The 21,276-nt window shown below is 50.3% G+C and overlaps 1 protein-coding gene across 14 annotated transcripts in view; it reads left to right on the top strand.

Moving 5' to 3' along the window:
* Nucleotides 1–15,770, top strand: part of Dysf (dysferlin) — a 199,065-nt gene extending 183,295 nt beyond the window's left edge. For all 14 annotated transcript variants that reach the window (XM_041645118.1, XM_041645070.1, XM_041645102.1 and 11 more), the window contains 5 exons: nt 2,192–2,291; nt 8,681–8,859; nt 11,281–11,390; nt 12,489–12,636; nt 15,545–15,770. In XM_041645118.1, coding sequence (XP_041501052.1) covers nt 2,192–2,291; nt 8,681–8,859; nt 11,281–11,390; nt 12,489–12,636; nt 15,545–15,583 — 576 coding nt within the window. In that variant the 3' untranslated portion in view covers nt 15,584–15,770. The remainder of the gene's footprint in view (nt 1–2,191; nt 2,292–8,680; nt 8,860–11,280; nt 11,391–12,488; nt 12,637–15,544) is intronic.
* Nucleotides 15,771–21,276: the final 5,506 nt, after the last annotated feature.

Here is a 21,276-nt window from a genome sequence, read left to right as displayed (position 1 = left end):
GAGGGATGGATCAAGCGGAAACATTAAGGAGGGTAGCGGGGCTAGTAGGCACATCCGAGGTGGATCCTGAGAGGCAAGTGGAGCTTGCCCACAGCAGGGCACTGATTAGCTGCAGGACAGGATGGAGTGGGTGAGGGCAAGGCCTGCAAAGGCTGTGGACTCTCAGGCTTGGCTGCTGAAGCAGTCCTCTGCCATGAGGTTTGGGGCCCCTGGCAGGCAGGCCGACCCTCAAGGGACCCCATTAACCAGACGAGACTGTCATAAAGTACAAGGTCTCCTTTCATCCCACTTTTTTGAACCACCGCGGGTTGTTCAGCCTTGTTCCCCACCTGGAGTCCAGCACACCCACTGGGGCCTGCCGTACAGACAGGCCCCCACCCTGCAAATAAACAGCTAGTAAAAGGGCCCAGGCCGGGAGCATAATGAGCGCCTGGGACCTGGGAGGCTCATTCCCCAGGCCGAGCCCCTGACCAGCTGCTCCCACCAGGGGCTGTTTGAACCTCTGGCTCATTACTGAGCCTGTAAACCAGCCTGTTGAGAAATGGAGGTTGCTGGCGGCCCTGCAGGCAGCCTAGAGCAGACTGTAAAAGCTGGCTAGGGGAAGCAGGCACCTGCAGGAGGCTGGGCCAGGCAGCCAAGCAGGAGGTAAAGACAGAGAGGGGTGGCTGGGGCCAGCCTCGGTCTGCTTTCCTTCAATGCAGGCTGCAGTCTAGGCTCTGGCGCTGATGTGATGGCTGTTCTTTGTGGACAGTGGCCATGGTCTTCCCTTGGGAAGCTTGGTGAGGTGGGTGTGACTCTGAAGGCTGGGTTCATGGTGGCTTTGATGGGTTCGTTAGTTACTTGTTGCTATGACACTGTACCGGATGTAAAGGATGAAAGGTTTCTTTTGGCTCATGGTTTAAAGAGAGACAGTCCATCACAGAAGGTCTGGTGAGGTGACTCCGTAGTGTAGGGAATGTAACGTGACTGCTAATGTCTCCACAGAAGAGGAAACAGGGAATGGGGGCGGTGCTAGTAGTTAGCAATCCTCTCATTTCCCCTATTATATTCATTCTGGGAGCCCAACCCATGTGACAATGCCTCCTGCAGAGGGTGTTTTCCCTCTATTAAACCTTCTGGAAACACCCTTACAGACACACCCCTATGTGTGTCTCCTGGGTTATTCTAAGTACTCCCAGGTTGACAATGAGGATTAACCACCTCCATGGCATCTGAGGCCAGACACTCCCATGGTTCCCTGGGTTACCCAGCTCTGATCTCCCAGCTTGCACCAGGAGATATGGGTCCAGGTCTCAGGCTGGCCCCAGAAGATGTTTCCTAAACATACTTCCTGCCCAGGTGGATCCACAGTGAACAGAACAGCCCAGTGACAGTCCTTCAGATGGAGAGTGCTTAGACCCATTGGCCATCTCACTTCCATGCCTTCCAGGTGCCTCGTTCTAGAAGAACTGACCAGTGGGATAAGGGAGAACGACCAGGATGGGAAAGTGTTCTCCTCTTCTAGAAGGAAGGAGAAACTTCTTGGTGGGGCCTGGAGGTGGAGGGGGCCTGGAGGAATAGGAGGGAGAATCTGGGGACCTGCCTCAGTGCCAGCTACTTACAGCAGTGTGCCTTGCTTCCTTCCAGTGACAGCTGGGGGTACACCCTGGTGCTCTCTGCCAGCCCACAAGTCCTGGAGACTGCATGTGCAAAGCCCAGTTTAGGGCTGAGAGCAGGACCCTGGAACCTGACTGTTCGAATCCCAGCTTGCTACTCCCTATTCTGTGCCCTGGACATTCTAGGTGCTTTGGGTTTCTCAGCGGAAAGCTTTCTTGTTGGAAGATAATTCAGGACCCAGCCTAGGGAATGGTGCCACTGGCTATAGTCTGGTCCTTCCTACATCAATGAACAATTAAGAATTTCCCACAGATGTGCCCACAGGCCAAGCTCATCTAGACAGTTCCTCAATTGAGCTTCTCATTTCGGGTGATTCTAAGTCATAGCAAATCGACATTAAAAACCAGCTATTGCACCCCCGAGCACTGCCAGGCCCTTCTTACTCTTCCTGCTAGGACCTGGCTTGGACGTGACCCTCAGGGATACACTGCTCCACAGCCTCTACCTTGTAGCCTTCCAGGCTAGAGGGGCTTCTCTGTCTGTGGCTTGGTACAAACTTTTCTAACTTTGCTTCCCTGATCCTCCTCTGGGTCAGGATGCCTTCTGGAGACTTGACAAGACAGAGAGCAAGATCCCAGCTCGCGTGGTCTTCCAGATTTGGGACAATGACAAGTTCTCCTTTGATGACTTTCTGGGTAAGTCTCACTTTTATCATCCTTACTTCTGACAGGGAGGTCCCAGGTCGTGCTAGTCTAGCAATATAGAGCCCAGAAATAGCGAGAATCTGGTCACTGCTCATCTCCATGCCCCAGAGACTGTCCTAATGAACAGGGCTCTGGTTAGATGGCTTAAGGAGCCAAGCTGAGGCATGAGGACCTGGGCTGAAGGGGAGGGAGGCATGGGAACCTGGGTTGAAGGGTAGGGAGGCATGGGGACCTGAAGGGTAGGGAGGCATGGGGACCTGGGTTGAAGGGTAGGGAGGCATGGGGATCTGAAGGGTAGGGAGGCATGGGAACCTGAAGGGTAGGGAGGCATGGGAACCTGGGCTGAAGGGTAGGGAGGCATGGGAACCTGGGTTGAAGGGTAGGGAGGCATGGGGACCTGAAGGGTAGGGAGGCATGGGGACCTGGATTGAAGGGTAGGGAGGCATGGGGATCTGAAAGGTAGGGAGGCATGGGAACCTGAAGGGTAGGGAGGCATGGGAACCTGGGCTGAAGGGTAGGGAGGCATGGGAACCTGAAGGGTAGGGAGGCGTGGGGACCTGGGCTGAAGGGTAGGGAGGCGTGGGGACCTGGGCTGAAGGGTAGGGAGGTGTGGGGACCTGGGCTGAAGGGTAGGGAGGCGTGGGGACCTTAGGGAGGCATGAAGACAAGGAGGAATGGTCTGAGGCCAGCAGGGACTGTTGGGAGAGAAACAGGTTAGTAACAGCCTTACCAAAAGTAGGAAAACAATGAAACGTGTTCCGTCCATACATGGGATATTGTTCATATACACAAAGAAAAGAGATACTGCTCCCAACTACATTTGGTGGGCCTTGGAAACGTGCTGAGTGATGGGGAGGAAGGATTGGCACCGCATAATTCCACATCTAGCCCACACCCAACAGGTCTAAAGAGGAGAAGAAGTCTGGGGAGGTGATTCTGTCAGCAACGTGTTAAGTGTGTAAGCTTGAGGACTTGACTTGAAGCCCAAAACTTAGGTTAAAAAAAAAAAGGCCAGATGTGGCGGTACTTACCTTTGATCTCAGCACTGGGAAGGTAGAGACAGGCAGGATCTTGGTACTCATTAGGCACCCAGTGTAGCTTACCTGGCCAGCTCCAGGCCAGTGAAAGACCTTGTCTCAGAGAAAACACGGTGGACAGTCCCTGAGGAGCAACATCTGAGATTGATTTCTGGCCTTTAAAGGCACAGGTACATGTATACACTAATGTATGTCTGCACAAACATGTGCACACACACACACACAAGCAGGGGAGAATAGATGAACGGGAACCATGGGGAGCACTGTCTAATAGATAGAAATAGGTTTCACAGGTTTCTTTCTGATGCCTGAAACATTTGGAATTAGGTGGAGCTCTATGGTTGTGCAACTCCTGACTCTAGATTTGAATATGCACAGAGTGATGGATTTTTTTTAAATGGAAGATTTGTTTTTATTTTATACCAAGGAGTTTTTTGTGTGAATGTATGTATGTGTACCATGTCCATTACCAGTGCCCACAGAAGCCAGAAGAGGGCGTCAGATCCCGTCACTAGAGTTACAGCTAGTCATGCTCCATCGTGTGGGTGCTGAAAATCAAATCTGGGTCCTCTGCAAGGGCAGCGAGTGCTCTTAACTCCGGGCACCTCCAGCCTCTAGAGTGGTGCATTTTGTGTTATGTGCATTTTACCACTGTTGGAACAAATAGTTAAGTCATGATGAAGGCAGCCTGGGAGGTCAGAAGTCCCCGTTCCAAGTTCTGCCTTGTCATCTGGTAGCAAAGGGGCTCTGAGCAGGTCACTGGTGCCCTCCTGCGTGGCCCTTGTCTACAGAAGTCACAAAGTAGTGTATTATTGCGCAGCCCCAGGCTTCTGACGGGCATGCTTGCCTGTCTCTGTGCTGGTCTTCCTGTTCCCCCTACCCCTGTCACTCCAGGGCCAGTTGTGGCACATGGGATGGGAGATGGGAGTACTTTGGGGGATCTCATTGTAATAGTGGGCTATAAAAATGATGGCTCTAGGTTTGAATTTTAATATTTTATCTATTCAATACAAGATTCTTATAGAAAAATTAGAAAGATAGAACTAAACATTGTATTCTTCCCTATTTCTTCATTCAGAGATAGCCTGGAATATATGAATATAAATGAATACATCTGCATTATATCTGCATTTTATACATGCACAGATGCATGATGTGTACTATTGTGTACCTCCTGTATGTGCATGGACCTGTCCTCTCCTGACCATAGTAGGTGTCTATCTACATGAACACATGTCTGTCTGGCATTCTGTCAGGCAGATGGACCCTGTTTTGCTTGGTTTATATGTCTTGGTGAATGTTGGCCATCTTCAGGTTCCCCAGTGTGATTGGTCCCCACATACCATGGCAACTCTTAGAAAGGAAAACATTTAACTGGGGATGTCTTACCATTTCAGAAGGTTAGTCCATTCTCATAATAGCAGGAAGCAAGGCAGTATGCAGACAAACATGGTGCTGGAGAGGTAGCCGAGAATCCTCCATCCAGATCAGCAGGCAGCAGGAAAAGAACTGGCCCATGCGTGCCAGTTTCTAGTCACCCAGATGTCTGTAGGCATCACAGGAAGAAGATGATTCATGTCCACCAACAGATGATTGGATAAATAAAATGTATTGTCTCCCTATGGCAATATGATTGAACTGTAAAAACATACTGACATACAGGGATATGGAGAGACTGAAAATATTTTGCTCAATGAAATAAACCAGACGCCTAAGGGCAGATGTTTGTAACTATAAGAGGCATGTCCATACAGACAAGACAACACTGGTACCCAGGGCTGAGGAGACAAGAGAATTACTGCTTAGCAGTCAGTTTCTCTTTGAGGATGAGAAGTGTCTGGAAATAGTGGTGACAGCTACGTAACATCGTGACTGTATCTAAAGCCCCTGAATTAGAATTGGTGGGGGTTGGCAGATGGCACAGTGGGTAAAATGTTTGCTATGCAGAAGAACGAGGACTTGAGTTTGGACTCCAGCACCTATAAAGAAACAAGTGTGGCAACATGTGCCTACAGTCCCAGTGCTAGGGAGGAGGACATGTGCCTACAGTCCCGGTGCTGGGGAGGAGGACATGTGCCTACAGTCCCAGTGCCGGGGAGGAGGACATGTGCCTACAATCCCGGTGCCGGGGAGGAGGACGTGTGCCTACAGTCCCAGTGCTGGGGAGGAGGACATGTGCCTACAGTCCCGGTGCCAGGGAGGAGGACATGTGCCTACAGTCCCGGTGCCAGGGAGGAGGACATGTGCCTACAGTCCCGGTGCTGGGGAGGAGGACGTGTGCCTACAGTCCCGGTGCTGGGGAGGAGGACATGTGCCTACAGTCCCGGTACCGGGGAGGAGGACATGTGCCTACAGTCCCAGTGCCGGGGAGGAGGACATGTGCCTACAGTCCCGGTGCCAGGGAGGAGGACATGTGCCTACAGTCCCGGTGCTGGGGAGGAGGACGTGTGCCTACAGTCCCGGTGCTGGGGAGGAGGACATGTGCCTACAGTCCCGGTGCTGGGGAGGAGGACGTGTGCCTACAGTCCCGGTGCTGGGGAGGAGCAGAGAGGCTCACTGGCAAGCTAGCTGACCCTTGAGCTCCAGGTTCAGTGAGAAGGACTGTCTCAGAAAATGAGGGGGAGAGTAACTAACGAAGACACCCATCTTAGTTAGGGTTTCTATTGTTGTGAAGAGACACTATGACCATGGCAACTCTTAGAAAGGAAAACATTTAATTGGGACTGGCTTACCATTTCAGAAGGTTAGTCCATTCTCATAATAGCAGGAAGCAGGCAACCATGGTGCTGGAGAGGTAGCTGAGAATCCTCCATCCAGATCAGCAGGTAGCAGGAAGAGAACTGGGAACCACTGGTCCCGCTTGAACGTCAGAGACCTCAAAGGCCAGTGACACACTTCCCCCAACAGGGCCACGCCTATGCTAATAAGGCCACACCTCCTAATAGCGCCACTCCTTATAGGTCTATGGAGACCATTTTCTTTCAAACCACAACACCTAATATCAACTTTTGATTTCTACATATATGAACACATGTGTTGTAATAGGAGCAGCGGGGCTGCATCCCCGGCACCCGGCCGCCCCCACGGCTAGCTTTACTCGAAATAATTACACGGAAACTGTATTCTTTTAAACACCGCTTGGCCCATTTCTATCTAGCCTCTTCTAGGCTAGCTCTCGCACCTGGACTAGCCCATTTCTAATAATCTGCTGTAGCCCACGAGCTGGCTTACCAGGAATGATCTTAACCAGCGTCTGTCTGGAGTGTGAGAATCATGGCGACTCACTGACTCAGCTTCTTTCTCCCAGCTTTTTGTTCTGTTTACTCCACCCACCTAAGGGTGGGCCTATCAAATGGGCCTAGCAGTTTCTTTATTGCTTAACCAATGAAATCAATAGACTGATATATGACACTCCCACATCACACATGCATGCACATCCCCAAACAGTTGTGTACACACACACACACACACACACACACACACACACCATGTCCTAGTTTGCTTTTTAATTGGTGTGATAAACACCATGACCAAAAGCAAGTTAGAGAGAAAAGCGTTTATTTGGTTTATTGATTACAGTCCATCACCAAAGGAAGCCAAGTCCGGAAAGAACATGGAGGCATGGGACAAAAGCAGAAACCATGGGGGAATGCTGCTTACTGGCTAGCTCCCTGTGCCTTGTCCAGCATGCTTTCTTTTCTTTTTCAAGACAGGATTAATGTGTAGCTTTGGAGCCTGTCCTGGAGCTAGCTCTTGTAGACCAGGCTGGCCTCGAACTCACAGAGATCTACCTGCCTCTGCCTCTCGAGTGCTGGGATTAAAGGCATGCGCCACCACCATCTGGCTAGCGTGCTTTCTTTTTTTTTATTTTTTATTTTATTTTTTTAAATTTATTTATTTATTAAAGATTTCTGTCTCTTCCCCGCCACCGCCTCCCATTTCCCTCCTCCTCCCCCAATTAAGTCCCCCCCCTCAGCCCGAAAAGCAATCAGGGTTCCCTGTCCTGTGGGAAGTCCAAGGAACCCCCACCTCCATCCAGGTCTAGCAAGTTGAGCATCCAAACTGCCTAGGCTCCCACAAAGCCAGTGCGTGCAGTAGGATCAAAAACCCATTGCCATTGTTCTTGAGTTCTCAGCAGTCCTCATTGTCCGCTATCTTCAGCTAGTCTGGTTTTATCCCAGGCTTTTCCAGACCCAGGCCAGCTGGCCTTGGTGAGTTCCCAGTAGAACATCCCCATTGTCTCAGTGTGTGGGTGCACCCCTTGCGGTCCTGAGTTCCTTGCTCTACGATGTTCATAGCAGCATTGTTTGTGATAGCCAGAACCTGGAAACAACCTAGATGCCCTTCAATGGAAGAATGGATGAAGAAAGTATGGAATATATACATATTAGAGTACTACTCAGCAGTAAAAAACAAGGGCTTCTTGAATTTTGCATGCAAATGGATGGAAATAGAAAACACTATCCTGAGTGAGGTAAGCCAGACCCAAAAAGAGGAACATGGGATGTACTCACTCATATTTGGTTTCTAGCCATAAACCAAGGACATTGAGCCTATAATTAGTGATCCTAAGAAGCTAAATAAGGAGAACCCAAAGAAAAACATATAGGCATCCTCCTGAATATTAACCTTCAGCAGGCGATGAAAGGAAACAGAGACAGAGACCCACATTGGAGCACCGGACATAAATCTCAAGGTCCAAATCAGGAGCAGAAGGAGAGATAGCGTGCTTTCTTATACAACTCAGGACCACTTGCCTAGGAGTGGCACTGCCTCCCATGTCAATCATTAATCAAGGAAATGGCCCACAGATATTTTCTAATGGAGGCATTTTATCAATCAAGGTTCACTCTTCCAAGATGACCTTCACGTGTGTTAAGTGGAATAAATAAATCTAACCAGTGTATACACACACACACCTACACTATATGAATGTGTGTGTGTAGTATGCATACATATATGTGTATGGATATATATGTGTATGTGTATATTCTACCATGATAAAAATCATTTTACACAAATGAATGGATGAGTGTGTGAAGGCCATGGGTGTATGAAGGGTTTTTACTGTAGATGTACCGCAGAAGTGGGCATCTGTGCCCAGGTGAGAAAACAGACTGAGTAGATTACATGTTCATGCACGAATGGATGATGGGAGGCTGTGTGAAGAGAGCTTGAGGAAATGGACAGGAGCTGGGGAGGTGGTGGATCTAACCCCTCCCCCTCGGCTGAGCCATGAATACAAACTGAAGAGGTGACAGTGAGCTCTTGAGTCTGCCCGCCCAGAGTGGCCTTAAATGGACAGTGGTTGCTACATCCTCTAAGGGCATCGCTCTGCCACAGGCTCCCTGCAGCTGGATCTCAACCACATGCCCAAGCCAGCCAAGACAGCTGAGAAGTGCTCCTTGGACCAGCTGGATGACACCTTCCACCCTGAATGGTTTGTGTCCCTTTTTGAGCAGAAGACAGTGAAAGGATGGTGGCCTTGTGTGACAGAGGAGGGCGAGAAGAAGATGCTGGCGGTGAGTCTGCTTTCCAGCCCGGTGGAGGGCAAGGGCTGTCTCTCCCATGGAACCCAGCGACACGCTCCCCCCCCCCCCCCCCCGCCACTCTCTATTACGTTCCTCTGTGTGCAGATGTGCAGCCAAAGGTCAATCTCTGGTGATAATCCTTGGGTGCCCGGATTGTTTTTTTTTTTTTTTTAATGATAGGGGCTCTCATTGGCTTCCTGCTCATTCGTTAGGCTAAGCTGTCTGGCCAGCAAGCTACAGGGGATGGCCGGTTGCTACTTCCCAAGTCCTGGAATTTCAAACACATCACCATGACTGGGGTTCTGTGTGGGTTCTGGGGATCTCGCTCAGATCCTAGCGCTTGCATGACAAACACTTTATTGACTGAGCCATCTCCTAGGCCCTTCTCTCTCCATCTTCTATTTTCTAGGGTTTTCCTCCCTCTTCCTATGCCAGCCTTCTTCTCCCAAGGCTCCTGTTGCAGGGAGACCTGTTGAATTGAACAAATGGCCTTCTGGAGATTGGTTCTGAGTATCTCTGATTGGTGCTTCCTGTTGGATGGATAGAGGCCTGCCTTTTCTGTTTGTGCAGGACCCTGTCAGGGATTGTTCTTGCCTGACAGAGGTCTGCGCTGGTGGGAGGAGAAAGAGTGATTAGAGGACCAGTCCCTCCCTAGAGTGCAAATCAACACCAGAGAGGAAGTTAATCTCTGACTGGTTTCAGAGTAGCTAACCAGCCCTCAAGTGGCCCTTGAAGGAAAATGCCCTTGTTATACAAAGACTTGTGATAACCAATAAGAAACACATCCCAAAGGGAAGTCAGCAAGCTACATGGACTGCTAGTTCACAGGGTTAGACACGCATTATGCATGAGAAGTGAGTTGTTCCCTAGTAACTAAAGGACTATTTTAGAAGCTGCTGTTTGGGCTATTAAATTAGATTAGCAAAACAAACAAACCAGAAATGTTCACATTGGTAAAGTTTTGGGAGACAGACCTCACTTCCTTCTGCCAGGGAATGCATGGCTTGTTGCGCTGTGTGGGGAGCAATTGGGTACCACACCATGCAGGATTTAACACATCTTTGCCCTTGTACTTTGCCGTCCCACTTCTAAACTCTCATCTCAAAAAAAAAAAATCAGTGGTTAAATTAAAACTTTAGGTTCTGGGATGTTTGTTGTGCTATTATTTATTCATTTCAAAGAGTTGAAAACAACATAAAATAAGCCAAAATAAGTAGTTATTAAATAAATTATGGTCAACCAACCATAGGATGCTTTACAATCATTAGAAACCAAACTTTGGATAATATATAATTATACAGTGAAATATCTCCCTGAGTGAAGAAACTTTGGAGCCGCATACACAGTGCTGTGCCTCACACAGTTGCAGCTCCAATGAATAAGAATGTTGGGAATCAGGGGCTGGAGGGATGACTTGGTCTTCTAGAGAACCTCAGTTCAGTTCTCAGTACCTACAATGATTGGCACACAATTACCCGCAACTCCAGCTCAAGGGGATCCAGTGCCCTTTTTTGGCCACCTGTGCACACACACACAATTAAAAATAAATTAATAAAACAAGATAAAATACAGTAGTAGAAAGGTTAAAATGGTAAAAAAAAAAAAAAGGATGCTGAGAACACCTGTCTCCACATAGAATGGGTGGGGTGACCGCCCTTCTTTATGTAGCTCCTTAATGCTTTTGTGGTTAGGACAATCCACTGTTTAAAAACATATTTATTATTGCAGCTTGCTTTTCTGTTGCTGTGCTAAACACTACAAACAAATTCAGATTGGGGAGGAAAGGGTTTGTTTATTTGGCTTATAGGTTCATCACCGAGGAAAGCCAAGGTAGACTTTCAGATGAGAACCTGCAGGCAGGACCTGAAGTAGAGGCCACGGAGGAGTGCTGCTTCCTGGCTTGCCTCTTCTGGCTTGCTCAGCTACCTCTTCCTAGACAGCCCAGGACCACCTGCCCAGGGACAGCCTCACCCACCTCCATGACAGTTAAGAAAATACAGACATGCCCAAAGGCCAATGTTTCCTAGACAGTTCCTCAGTTGAGAATCTCTCTTCTCATTTGACTCCCTTTTGGGTGAAGTAGGCAGTTGAAGCTGACTATGTGCGCTTGTTTTATTTGACGTGTCTCTGCTCGTGCCTAGTGTATGTATGTGTACCACAGGTGTACGGGTCCAGTAGGTGTCAGAAGAAGAGATGACGGTTGTGACTCACCGTCTTTCTGTGAGCTGGACATTGGACTAGGCTCCTCTGTGCGAGCAGTAGGCACTCTTAGCTGCTGAACCACTACTCTAACCCCATAACCCTGCATTTTTCAAAATAAAAATAGCAGTTCAGTCCTTCTGTTTGTTCTGGGATGGCTCTGCTCTGGGTCACTGGCCAGAGGCCCCAATCAGGTTCCATTGGTGTCCACAGGGCAAGCTGGAAATGACCTTGGAGATCGTTGCAGAGAGTGAACATGAAGAACGGCCCGCTGGCCAGGGTCGGGATGAGCCCAACATGAATCCGAAGCTAGAAGATCCAAGGTCAGTTGGTACAGAGTTTTTCCATGGCTTAGAGAGATGCAGGCCATGGACGCAGCCTTAGGGAACACTGGGCTCTTGTACTAATTCATGCAGCGGGTGCCAAGCCAGGTAGAAAGTGCAGGCCTCTTGTCCTGGCAGTCGAGAGGCTGAGGCAGGAGGATAATGGGCTCCAGGCTAACCTGGGCTACATAGCAAGACACTGTCACAAAATCCAAAACACAAAACCAAACAAAGCAAAAAGAAGCTGTTCCCTGTGGGTTTGTGTTAAGCATAATGCATTAGGGTCCAGTGTCCTGAGATCTCTCCTGCTGCGAAGCTACCTCCATTTCACAGATGAGACTCAGCTTTCCAAAAATAAATGAGGTCATTCCAGCTAAAAGACGGAAGACGGGAAGCTGTTCTCCAGCCTCCTGGGCAGTTGCTGACAATAGTTTTGGAACTCAGTTCAGGGCTATGCTTGACATCACCCACCATGGTGTTTCTGAAAGTGAGCATAGGTGTATGGTTTACTTTATCAGTGCTGTCCCCATGTGGGGTTAGAGAACAGGGAAAGGCACCTTTACCCCAGAATGCTGGGATCCGATGGACAAAGGAGGAAGTGCCAAGACCCAGGACTAGTGGATATTACAGAGGCCAAGATTGAGACGCAAAGCCCTCTGTGTTCTTTGAGTGGTTTTACTGACCAAGGGGAGGGGTTTGCAGTTCTTTGTTGGGAACGAGTGATTGCAATGGGCTTTTCTGGCTTCTTTATTCTTTATCCTCCAATGTCCAGCTGTGTACACAGGGGCAGCCAGCCTGGCTTATCTGGGGGGTCAGTGTGCTCTCATTCACCAAACAGGGCATCCTGGAAGCTCCACCCCACTCCCAAGCATGCGATCTGTGGCTGAGTATGGGTTCAGAAGGGAAGAGGGCAAGAAGCAAGGAGTCCTGATGATGGGGCTCAGTAGCACCAAGAACACAGGTGTCATAGGCAAGCATCATCTCAGCAGAGGCTGTGGAGGAGGGGCGGAGGGCATGGGTGCTCCTCTCCCGGAGCCAGGCTGGTTTACCCACTGTCCCAGCTGAGAGCTCTGCTGACACTTGGGGTCTCCCCTCCAGGCGCCCCGACACCTCTTTCCTGTGGTTTACCTCCCCATACAAGACCATGAAGTTCATCTTGTGGAGACGCTTCCGGTGTGCCATCATCCTCTTCATCATCCTCTTCATCCTCCTGCTCTTCCTGGGCATCTTTGTCTACGCCTTCCCGGTAAGCATGGCTGCTGTGGGGAGACACTGACTTGGGAGAGTCCCACATTTTCCATGTGTTCCTAGAGTCTGGTGGCAACCAGTGACCTGTTCCAATGAGGAGATAGAACCCCAGTTTTTGGTGTCGCCTGTCTGGTAGGAGGGAGACAAAGCCTTGTCCCTAGGGAATCCTTACTTGTTGAGAAAGTACCTAAGAATGGGCTATCAAGGGACTGGCAGAAGTAGAGGAGCCGTATGATTTCCTGGAGAGATGGGAACAAGTGGCTAGCTTGGAGAGCCAGTGAGTTGACTGCAGTTGCTTACTCCACTGTGTGAGACTCAGAGGCAGTTGCACACTGAAAAGCCTACCACAGCATGGCTGGGAACACTCAGAAACTCTGTTCCTGGAGCTACCCGCATGACTTGCACAGGAAGTTCTACTGGTTGGAGGGGCTCTTCTTCCTAGTACTGTGTAATACTGGAGTAACCTTGGGGGAACTTGTGAATCTTATAAGTTTCAGGAGCATCTTGAGACTTGTAAGTTTTGTTTGCTTCCTGAGCCTTAATAATGTCAGTTTGGGGGAAATTCACACAACAGGAGGCTTGATCTGAGGGTGACAGCGGAGCCCCTTGGAGTGGAGCTGGGTGGGGAAGGGAAGGAATGAGGTGGCAGGACAGAGGACAGCACTTGCCAGGTCCTCTGAGGTCCTTGTTAGAGTTTGGAGAAAGGAATGAGCAGGGACTGTATCTGGAACCCCTCACAGGAAGCGTGCGTACTCAGGATACCTTACATCTGGTAAGAATCAGCTGGCATCTGACCAAGAGATAGCAGGGTCTCCACAGCCATGCCATCCAGGGCTGCTTGGTGCTTAGCTCCCCGGCTCTGTCTGTGGTGGTTCTGGGGCAAGCCTCTGCCCTCTGCTCCTGGTTCCTGTTGCGATGTTTGCTGTACTGAGCAGGAAGTTGAAGTCAATTGGCCAAACTGACTGAGGTCCTGGGTGGGTCGAGGCTGTGAGGGCTGAAGTTTGTGCCGTGTAAGGGGATACTTTAAAGAAAGGAAGACAGCAAATACAGTGCCAGGGTCAGGTCTTCTCTGGGGTAAGGGTGGTCTTGCAAGTACAGTGTTCTGTGGGCTGAGCTGCTACCAAGATGACCTGGGACCAGTGCCTGGCAGCTGGGCCATCTAGGGCTGTGGAGGTGAGGTTAAGGTATAGCCCCCCACCTTTCTGGCCTGTCTCAGCTCACCTTCTCTCACTTGGTATGGTCAGTTTCTACTCAGAGATTGGGGTGACTTGAGTAAGTAGGTGTATGTGCTTAGGAGAGGAGGGCCTGCCTGGGGACCCCAAGAGAGAAGCCGGGAGGCAGATGTCCTAGGTTATAGTTAGGACACTGGTGATGACAGGTGAGAGTTTGGGGGCAGAGCTGGTGTATACTTTGCTTCTCCCGGCAGAGCTGGTGTATACTTTGCTTCTCCCGGCATGGTCCAGTGAGCATCAGCTTCAGTGTCTCTAGGAAGCTTCTGGGATGCAGAGTTCTGGGCTAGCTCAGCAGGAAGCTGCCCTCTAGGACAGTAAAGAAGGAATAGCCCCATTGTAGGAAATGGAGCATTGTTCTTGAACTTAGGAACATGGGTTCTACCGACTTCCCACCAGCTTCTGTGTGTGTGACCTTGTGTGGGGAAGGGGCTGGACTATGTGAGCCCCAGGCTTCTGATTGGCTCAGGTCAGGTTTGTTTGTTTCTTCGATTTGCTGTATGGTAAACTGAGTCCTTTACTTAAGTGCCTGGAGGGCAAGAACATGCTCCAAGTGCCCTCACGCCAGCTACTTGGGTGCCCACCCAGCCCTGCCCAGCTGGGTCCAGCCCTGTGAGACCCATGAGTGGCTGTCCTAAGTCTTGGAGCTGTGTCTGGAAGAAAGGTCGGTCCCCTCTATCCTGGGGGTCTCCGAAGAATACGTTTGGGGAGTCTGAGCAGAGAGCCTCCTCTGATGCCTGGGCTCCAGCAGCTACGTTCCACTGCTTTCATTTTCCCTGGGTGTCTTTTATATGCACTTACCTCCGAGAGCAGCGTGTGGAGCACAGGTGGATTCAGGCCAGGGTTTCGGGATTCAGGAGTTAGTAGGATTGAGCTATAGGACTTCTGCTTGCAGGCCTGGCTCCAACCCAGAATCCCATCTATGTCCATGACTCCAGTCACTTGGCCTTTTTCATGAAGGCCAGGCCTGATGGCTCACCTGCTTTCAGCCAGGTGGGGCAGAAGGGCCTACTGTAGCCAGTGCAGGGCACCATCTTGTCAGACCACCCCCACTGTCTTAGAGAGTCCCCTAGGAGGGTTGAGCAGGGACTTCTGACTCCTCTGGCCCCTCTGAGCCTGCCGGGAGCAGGGCCAGATTGGGGCGGCAGAAGCGATTTGGCGGGGAAGGAGGGCCGGCTTTGTTTCCAGGGTTGGCTTTCCAGGCCGGCGCTGGAGAACATACTGTCCCAATTAAGAGCCCTGTGTTGTGTTGTGTGTTTTCATGGTGTTTTGGAGGAGTGGTGGGGAGGGGAGGCTCCTGTCAGGACTGCAGGAAGCGTTTTGTGGAAGGTGACCCCTCTCTAATGCTGGCCCCTGCTATGGATTGTCCTATGGCCCCACAGCCCACTCTTTGGCTTTCTGGGCAGTGGTTTGGTGATGGGTTAGCCCCTGGGCCTCCCGTTTGTGTGTATGAGATGGGAGCCTAGGAATCATGGAAATGGTCAGAGTCAGCTTTGCTTGATGGATAAGAGCGTCATAAGAGTAGTGTAGAGCCTAGCATGGGCCAGGAAGTGGCAAGGACAGGCTGTAGGCAAGGGATGAAGACCCAGGAGCCCAGCTCCCTGCCTGTAGCTTTCCCCCACTGAACTTTCCTTGAAGGGCTGACCGTGTGTCTCTATCCTTGTCTCTTTCTCCTAGAATTATGCTGCCATGAAGCTTGTGAAGCCCTTCAGCTGAAGATGTCTACTCTGGAGAAGGGCTGCTTCCTGGCCCAGGACTGGCTGCTCCTCCATTCCTCTGGGGCCCGGTGGTCTTGCACATACGCACTGAGTTCTTGGGATGACCCTATTTCCTTCATCCTTTTCTCCCCCAACCCAGCTCTGTTTTGGATGAACTCTTGCCGATCTCAGTATAAAGCAGACAGAACCACAGGCTATGTTACTATGTGTCTACAGTCCCTGAGTGAGGGAGATTGTGTGGGTGGTAGGGGGTTATCTGGGGAGATCGGGGCGCCAGTGGAGTGTTCTCATTTTTGGGCCAGCATGTTGGAAGCAGAAGCAGCTAGGGCGGGGGGCTTTGAGGCTTGATATCTGGTGCAGTGGCCAGTATCATCTGTCCCCTCCCTTCTGCAGAACTCCTCCCCTTCTTCCCCACTTGACCTCCACCTTTCTGGGGAGGCTATCACTTGTTCAGGTGAGAGACTCCATTGGGAGGGTGGCCTGACCTCGTCACACACACTTCTGCAGTTCCTCCTCGCTGCTTCCACAACCTTCTTAAAGCATCTGGCTGGATTCAGACACCTTTTCCTTGTGGTCTGAAACTTGGCCTTGGTGTTGTTCTGAAATTTCCTGCGGGAACCAGACTAATCCTCAGGAGCGGCAGGACCGCACTCAGAAAATGCGGAGCTGGAAGGCTTTGCTCCAAGGCTTCCGAAGCGAGGCCTCTGCCTCAGGGCAGGCAGTACTGGCTGTCTCTTCCTGTCACCGGAGGCTTCTCCTATTTCCTACTGTGAGCTGGTTCCCCTGGCCCAGGTCCCTGGGCCAGGAAGGGATCCACCCCCATACCCCTCTATTATTCACCCCTCCCAGGGCAGTGGGATTCAGGCTGAGGCGCCACCGGATTGACATGATGGAGCTGGTACCCTGTTACCCTTGCTTCATGCTGGGCCAAGAGAACCTGGCAGCCAGGCTCCAAAGGCTTGCTGCCTGAGCCCAAGAGGCAGAGACACACCTCACCCAGAAAACAGAGCATAGACAGGGCTGCAAGCTCTTTGGGAAGCTCCCACCTAGTGAGGAGGCTTTGCTGGGTCTATCCTGTGTCCAACCGTGTGTGGCAGGAGTGATGGAAAGCCTTTGGAGGAACCAGAGGAGAGGAAGCAAAGCTCGCTCAGCCTCAGGATGGGTTGGGGAGTTTGCTCATAGGATAGCCTGAGGATTTCTGAAGGTTTGGAAGAGGAAGCTACTAGCCTGAGAGAATCAAAGACACACTGCAGGGTAGAGCGGAGATAGTTTCTGCAGAAAAAAAAAATAGCTTGGAAAAGGAAAAGAAATACAGTAAATAAGTAAGTTCATGTCAGCCTCCAACCCCGCCCCCTAGGTGCTATATTGTAAGAGGAATTGTGGTCTCCCTGCTACTTTGAAAGGGTCTGGAGGGCTACTGTGAACACTATTTATTTTTCTATTCTAGATGATAAGTAGCAGAAAATCTACTCAGATGAGTAAAAAGAATTCAATGGTTTCATCGAAATGAAGCGTATCAAGGAAAGGCTTCAGGCAAAGCTTGATCCAGCTTCACACATAAGGACTGGTGCTTTCTCTGCCCTGTATTCCTTGGGTTGGTTTCTGCTTACAGATGGCCCCGTTCTGAAAGTTGGACTCGAAGCTGCTTCCTGAGATCACACTAGCCATTAAGCAAATCTCAAACGTGGGAGTAGGGCTGTGGGATGGACGGCCAGCGAACATGTATCTGGCCAACATGTATGATACTGAAATGCTTCATGTGGCAAGCCTACGGTGGGCTCCATGACTGCTCCCAGTGAGCTGCATATGGCTCCCATAGGCTGAGAAAACATCTCATGGGGAAGAGATTCAGAGAGGCAAACTGCTCTGGGTGTGTGGGAGAGAGAGAGAAAGAGAGAGAGAGAGGGAGAGAGAGAGCGCAAAAGTTTGCAAAGACAGACCCTCATGGGACATGGAATACCCACACGGTCAGGCTCAGGCACAGGCTGGATATGGTTCACATCTCGCAACTGCTGTGGGAGGGCAGGATGTTCCATACAATGGCTGGGCCAGGACAGTCCCTACCCAGAACCTCAGGGATGAATAGGGTCACACAGTGTAATCTCCATACATGACCTGATATCCCGGGACTGTGGAATGGCAGATAAGTCCCAAGCCACCCTATTCTTTCTGGTTTTATCTACTGCAGATGGTGGGACTGTTTATCAAATTCCTTTGGACAAGTGGGTTCAAATACATTCATGTATCCAGTATTGAGTTCTCTCTCCTCATTTTATAGAAAGTTCTGGAAGGTTTCTTCCTTATATCCGCACTTCACCCTCTCTTTTCTACCTATTATGATCAGACAGATCAAAGTAAAGCCACTGTCCTTGGCAATGACAGCTCTAGGAAGGAGTATTGTAATGAGGGAAGGTGGTGGGGAGGTGAGGGAGGCTTGGGCATCACTAGGAAGGTTTTCTACCAAATAAAAACACACATGGAGACAAATCCGCATCTTCTTGCTCTTACTCTTGTGGGGAATGGAGTGATGGCATCAGTGGCTGTTGGTCTGTGATTAGCTGGGCCAGGCCAGGGAGCTGAAACACAGAGCATGGCAGAATGGAGGGGGAGGGAGCCAAGCCCTTAATCATCTGACTCTTGTACAGATGCCCTGCATGCAGGGTCACAGATTCCCTACAGCTCAGGCCCCTATTGGATGCGTTTCCTCCCTGCAGAGCCACACTCACTCCCCAAGACCTGCTTAAACTTCTACCGCCCAAATAAGGAGTGCATGAGCACCACAGTATCGTACGCTTTGTGTGTGAGTTTGTGTGTGTGTACAGCCAGAAGTTAACCACACTCCTATCTTTTTTTAAACAGGGTCTCTCACTGAACCTGGAACTCACTGATTGGCTAGGCTGTTTAGCCAGTGAGCTCCAGGGACCTGCCTCTTTTTGCTTCCCCAGAACGAGGATCACCGACGTGCACAGCCGTGCCTGCCTGGTGTTTTAAGTGGGTCCTGGGAGCTCTGAACTCAGATCCTGTGCTTGTGTGGCAGGCACTTTACCCACTGGGCCATCTTCCCGGTTCCTATTATACACATTATTTATTACAATACTTTCCCCACAGATGTAGCCAAGCGTTTTATCCTAATAAAAGCAGGCAGGGCTGTAGTTTCCTGGTAGTGTTACTCTCCAGCAAGTGATACCTTTCCCAACTCAGGCAGAGGCACTGCCTAATCCTTCACAAGCCTCCACCACCCTTCCAGCTATCTAAGAGAACTGACTGAGTAGAAGCAAGCATGACAACAAGCAAATCATTCTTCGATGATTTCTGTCGTAGTTCCTGCCCCAGTTCCCTCCTGATAGACTGTGACCTGAAAGTGTTTTTTTTTTAATATTATTTTTATTTATTATATACAGTGCTCTGCCTGCATGTATGCCTGCAGTCCAGAAGAAGGCACCAGATCTTATTACAGATGGGTGTGAGCCATCATGCATTTGCTGGAACTTGAACTCGGGACCTCCAGAAGAGCTGTCATTGCTCTTCTCTCTCAGTCCTCCCTCCAGCTCACCTAAGTGGCTTTTTAGTCAGTGTTTTATCACAGCCATAGGAAGGAAGCCAGAATGGGGGCCTTAGGCCTCAAGGATGCTAGTGGGTCCCGTATTCTTACTTCTCCCTGCATGGTGCTGACCAAGGTTCTTGCTCTGCTCTTATGTCCACTGCCCACACATGAAGCTGCACGTGGAAGTGCAGCAGAGCCCCGTCTTTCCAGATGCCTGCACTCAGCATGTCAGCAGAGCTGGGGCTGGCGCCTCAGTATTCCGCAAGCAATCTGCTTCTCAGCCCTGTGTCAGGGCTTCTGCACGATTCTGCCCAGCCACTTGCCTCCCTGAAGTGCAGAGCCCCGCCGCCTTTCTCCTTATCCTCTAGTCCTCTACGCCCTGTCCCCTGGGCTCCAGTCCTGCCTAGCTTCTACCTTCCTTCACTGCCTCAGGAGGGAATGAGACTCACCTCCCCTTGCCCCCGGTACTCTGCCCCACCTGGCCCTGCACTGTGATGGCTCCCGCCTGTTGGTCCACAGCCTGTCTCCAGGGCTGGGGTCTCATATCTGCCTTCAGTGGGTCCTCTACTTCTTTGACTGATGGGATTTTTCTCAGGGCTGACTGCAAGCCCCTTCAATAGCCAGGCTCTAAGAACCCACCCAAGAGGACTTTATGTTTTGAAATTCTGTTAGTTTACAACACTGGAGATCATTCTGGTAGCAAAGTGAGGGGGGAAAAAATCTCACTGTTAAAAAAATGAGTTCAGTCAAAGGTATGGCCTCTTGTATTCCTGCCTCTGCTGTTTTTAAAGATTTTCAAGGGAGATTCTACACACATGCATACCTACACAAACATGTAAATGCACAAAACACTTGTACATAAATACATATGCAAACACACGTGCACATGCATTAGTACAATCATGTACATACAAATATTACCTATACAAACACAGGGATACACATACAAGCATAAAAAACACCATACATGCATGTACATAAACATACAAATAGGTATACCGGCAAATGTAAAACACAAACACAAATGCATACATATTCATACGTGCATGCACACACAAGCGTATATATTTGCAAATACACACCACAGGCATATATGAAACACATGCGCATAAACATAAGCACGTACCCACAAACATGTGCCTATGAAGATACACATCACACAGACACAAACGCACACACATGCACTCACACACATCGTTTTCTACTTCTGTCTGGTCTGGTCTGGACAGTTCTGGCTGGGCAGACAGGAAGGTGAGCAGACCAAGAAAGCACTGCACACACAGTGACTGCTCTGCTTCTCCCCTTTGTGCCCCAGCTCTGGGGACGTCAAGTTTGTCGCAATCCTCTCTTCATGTGTTTCATAAATGTGGGATTATGGGATTTCCAGAGGAACCAGGTGGGTGTCCCCTGCCTGGGAGCTGGTGACAGCCAGGGTGTTGCGAGGGTTCACCTGGCTCTCCAGTTCCCTCCTCACTGAAGGGTACTGAGGGTTGGCCTGTGGTGGCTTTCTTGACCTGTGCTCTGGGGAAAGAGTGCCCACTTCAGCTCCTCCCTGTGACCTGGTCTCTGTGTTTGACCTCACTTTCTTGCCTTTGGCCCTGAGCGTGCCCCGCCCCCTCTCTGACCAGATGAGTTAGATGTGAGCAGAAACCGATGTGCTGTGAGAGACAGAGGCAGACAAAAGGACAGGGACAGCGCTCCAGTAGGGAGTCCAGGTGCCTGTGAGCTGAGCTCAGCTGGCTCGTTCCACTGGTGGACAGAGCCAGTTCCTCTCTGCCTTCTCCACTCTCTCAAAATATGGGAGAAAAGGAGGAAGCAAGCAAGGGACATGGCCCGTGCAAGCCCCACACTCAGGTGTGCTGGCCTGGCACCCCACTTTCCTAACCCAGCTGACTGGGGGCTCCCTAGGGTTCCACTTTCTTCCACTGGGGCTGTGTGTGTATGGGAGATATGTTTTGCTCTAGGAGATGTCAGGAGCTGACCCAACCCTTGTCCCTCATGCTGGGATTGGACCCACCTGTGCCCTTGCCTGGCTCAGGCCTAGGCAGGAAATTGTTTTTGTGATGGTTCAGCAGGAAGTCCTAGGAACTTTCAAAAGCTCAGTTTTCAAACTTGACCAAGAACAAGCGGTAAAAGACCAAAGTCTA

The sequence above is a fragment of the Microtus oregoni genome, unplaced genomic scaffold (assembly GCF_018167655.1).
Source record: "Microtus oregoni isolate MIOR12 unplaced genomic scaffold, Mior012 000002F_ref0000024, whole genome shotgun sequence".
Lineage (NCBI taxonomy): Eukaryota > Metazoa > Chordata > Mammalia > Rodentia > Cricetidae > Microtus > Microtus oregoni.
The sequence above is the reverse complement of the archived record's forward strand: the minus strand, read 5'-3'. Positions and strand labels throughout refer to the sequence as shown.